We start from the raw sequence: 3933 nt of genomic DNA on the forward strand, positions 1-3933 counted from the left end.
AATATAAACTGTTTCTAGGAAACCCAAGGATAGGGTTAAGATAATATAATTTATACTTACTTACTTAACGAATTATTATTTTGTCTATTTCTAGAACACTATTAAATAACTAATATTAATAATCTTATTGCTTGAGTAACCTTGTCTAGTATTCGTATTATTCCATTTACACAACTTTAATTTGTTTAAAAAATTCAATTAAAATGCACTCGTGGGCTCTACTTTCATATCTATGTAAATACAAATAGCTAAATTTAGAGATTTTGCAACAACTTATTTCTAGTTAACATGAGTTCTATCAGTATTTGTTTAAAAAAGTAGGGCGACTGATAGATTAATTTGTTTATACAAACATTTTTGCTACTTATTTAAACGCTTCAACTGTAATATATATTTACATCAAGATCAATGTAAATTGGAATATTCATTCAAAAATAAACATGACCCACATTTTAAAAATTAACTTGCAATATTTATAAAAACAAAAAAATTAAAATTAAAAAATTATAAAATCAATTTTATTGATTTACTGCTTCAAAATAAATAAAATACATTTAAGGAAAGTGAAAGTTTAGAATTTTCAGTAGAAAATCAATAAAATAATCTCTCTAAACGCAGCTTAAAAGCCATTAACTGTTGACCTTCCATCCACGAGAATTGTTTATTACTTGTTTGCATTCCAAAATCCGTTTTTTCAATATTTGTGCTTAGTGGCAAAACAGCAAGAAATGATAAACACGATTTTTAGGTATGCCAATTAAGTAGATACTTTAATTAATTTTAATACCTAGTTGAAAACTTGTTTTTCTGTTATTTATAAATTTATTGTTATCAAATTAAAGTCTCGCCAGAAATTTTCGATATAATTAACAATATCTGCGAAAATATGTAAAAAAACCACGAAAGTAGTAGTTCATCATTTATTAACCCAGACAAATTCCGTTTTTTACATAAAAACCACTAATTACTGCTACAACCACTAGCCGTGACCTTTGTTGTTTGCACTTTTTCTATTTACAGTTTGCACAATGTGCGGCCAAGGCTGCGACACAATTTTTATTTCAAATCGGACTTCAGTTTATTGTAGTATTCCAAGTCTTCTTGCCTAATTGAGGGCTTGATGGTCTTGATGGCACACTTAAAGTCGTCCAGAGACACGATTACGTCACTTGGTGTCCCTCTACTTGAGTCATTTGTTCCTAAAAAAAAAAAAATTACCACAATCGAGTTTCAAGTTTAAAAACTGCTTCCACAACTCGTGGCAGATTTATGAATAATCTTTTTAACTTAACCATCTTAACCGCTACATAATAAACAATAAAAACAACACTTTTATCAAATTATTGATACAAAAAGTTTCGTAATATTCGTAATTTTTACAAAAAAGTAGTTTTCGTAATCAGTTGCTAAATAAAAATTATTCCGTAGGTAATTGTTACAAAAGTTCGTTAAAGTATTATATTTCTTTCTTTGTGTTTCATTTTATAAAAAAAATTTGGTGGGACAATTTTTTTAAGTGCGTGTTATCTTACGGATATCTCGAAAACTATTTAAGATAGAAAAAAATCGAAAAAACCGTCTTGTAGGAAATTTTATAATCTTTAATTTTGTATGTAACTATTTTTTTCTTTTTTCGTAATCGAGATATAAGCGAGAAACCATAAAACGGCACCTTCTTGCCTCACTCACCTCAAAGAACCCGAAACTTTTAGTAAGTATGTTTACCTTTTAACCAGTCCAAACACAATCTTAAAGTCAAACTTCAGCTTTTTGATTCGTTTTTGAAAGTTGTAAAAAATTAAAAAAATAATACTGATTCGAAGATGTTTTTTTGTTTTTTTTTTCGATTTTAAAGCAAAATGGGAAAAAAACTTGTAAAACAATTGTTTTTTTATGTTGATGAAGATTATACAATGTTCAGAAAAAAATAAACTTGTTCCTTTAATCCTTTTGTAAAACTTTAACCAATTTATTGGTTCTAGAAAACAATGAAAAAGTTACTTTTTTCTTTAAATGAGTGTTAAAAGTGAAAAAGGATATTTTTATATTAAAAGTCAGATATTTCACTCACAAACTGATGTAAAGAGAATATAAAAAAAGCAAATTAAAGCTGAATAAATAAACTATCCGGCCCATGTATTGATTTAACTAAAAAAAATTCCGTGGGCCAAAACAAAAAAAATATAAAAAAATTCTCGCGTTATTTCACAGGATTGTGTGATAGCCTCAGAAAAATTTTTTGAAAAAAAATTTCACAACTGGAAACTTGAAGCTTCAAAATGTTTTTTTTTAATCTAAATACGACCATTTTTCAAAGAGTTACAGCCTTTCAAAAATCACCAAAAAGTGTAGTAAACCCTTTTGTTTCAAAATTGTTCATATAATAAAAATCTGAAAAAAAAATTCTGAAAAATCAACTTTTTGCTAACATTAAAAAAACGGTCTCCCATGTTTGAATAAAAAACAGTAATGTTTTTTGTTATAAGGAAGAAAAGTGTATCTTTTTCTCCCACAGAGCCCGAGATTTGTCGAAGCAACTAAATTTTTATCTCTGAAAGATTACATATACATATTTTTATTGTAATTTTGACAGATGACGGAGGTAAAATTTTTCCTCCTAAAGAGATAATTTTCCACTTTCCTTCCTGAAATTGGGGTGAGAAAACTTACTTTCTGTTAGGGTCGTAGAAAAAACACTAGTTTAATACACATTTCAGTGCATTTTTATACCAAAAATATGGAAATTTGGTTTACTTACTTTCGAGATAGAAAAAACAAGTTTTTAACCACAATTTCTAAAAAATTCAACAATTTTCTTTCGTTATTTCTGAAACACTATCTCGTAGCTTTAATTTATGGACATTTATATTTCCAGTTAACAAAAACACAATCCTGAAGTCAAACTTCAGTTTTTGATTTGTTTTTAAAAGTTGTAAAAAAATTAACAAACAATACTAATTCAAATAAATTTGTTGATTTTTTTTCGATTTTAACAAATAACTAATGCAAAATGGTAAAAAACTTAAAAAAAAATGTTTTTTTTTTATGTTGATGAAGATTATACAATGTTCAGAAAAAATAAACTTGTTCCTTTAATTCTTTTGTAAAACATTAATCAATTTATTGGTACAAGAAAACAATGAAAAAAGTCACTTTTTTCTCTTTTCTTTAAATCAGTGTTAAAAGGGACATGCAATTATTTAACTAAAAAAATTTCCCAAGTCCGTGGGCCAAAAACAAAAAAATTGTCGTGTTATTTCACAGGATTGCGTAATAACCGTAGCTCAGAAATTTTTTTGACAAAGAATTTCAAAACTAGAAACTTGAGGCTTCAAAATGTTTTTTTAATCTAAATACGACCATTTTTCAAAGAGTTACAACCTTTCAAAAATCACCAAAAAGTGTAGTAAACCCTTTTATTTCAAAATTGTTTATTTGATAGATTTTGAATCAATTAATTCTTACAGTGAAGAGACAAAATAAGTAAAAACAATAAAATAAAAATAAAATTTGGAATTATTAAAAAAAAATCAATATGTAGGGTTTCTCAGAGATCAACTTTTGCTAACATTAAAAAAATGGTATCCCATTTTTGAATAAAAAACAGTAATGTTTTTTTGTCATTTGAATTACAAGGAAGAAAAGTGTATCTTTTTCTCCCACAGAACCCGACATTTGTCGAGGCAACAAAATTTTTCTCTCTGAAAGATTACATAAACATATGTCTATTGTAATTTTGACAGATGAGGGAGGTAAAATTTTTCCTCCTAAAGAGATAATTTTCCACTTTCTTCTCTGAAATTGGAGTGAAAAAACATACTTTCTGTTAGGGTCGTAGAAAAAACACTAGTTACATACTCATTTCAGTGCATTTTTATATCAAAAATATGGAAACTTGGTTTACCTACTTTCGAGATAGAAAAAACAAGTTTT

The 3933-nt window shown here is 26.8% G+C and overlaps 2 protein-coding genes across 3 annotated transcripts in view; one reads left to right on the forward strand and one right to left on the reverse strand.

Moving 5' to 3' along the window:
• The first annotated feature begins 649 nt into the window (after positions 1–649).
• Positions 650–3933, forward strand: part of LOC123008545 (neuromodulin) — a 35708-nt gene continuing 32424 nt past the window's right edge. Inside the window, exon 1 of one of the 2 annotated variants that reach the window (XM_044404606.1) lies at positions 650–748. The gene's annotated coding sequence lies outside the window, so the exon portion shown is untranslated. Of the gene's footprint in view, positions 749–1630; positions 1712–3933 lie in introns of those variants that run through there. The other variant, XM_044404692.1, reaches the window with a different exon arrangement.
• LOC123006489 (peroxisome assembly factor 2) overlaps positions 907–3933 on the reverse strand; it is a 13781-nt gene continuing 10754 nt past the window's right edge. Inside the window, exon 7 of the mRNA XM_044401018.1 lies at positions 907–1230. Coding sequence (XP_044256953.1) covers positions 1057–1230 — 174 coding nt within the window. The 3' untranslated portion in view covers positions 907–1056. The remainder of the gene's footprint in view (positions 1231–3933) is intronic.

Source organism: Tribolium madens, unplaced genomic scaffold, assembly GCF_015345945.1.
Source record: "Tribolium madens isolate multiple individuals breed KSU strain unplaced genomic scaffold, Tmad_KSU_1.1 Scaffold_11;HRSCAF=98;Tcas5.2_LG3b, whole genome shotgun sequence".
Taxonomy (NCBI): domain Eukaryota; kingdom Metazoa; phylum Arthropoda; class Insecta; order Coleoptera; family Tenebrionidae; genus Tribolium; species Tribolium madens.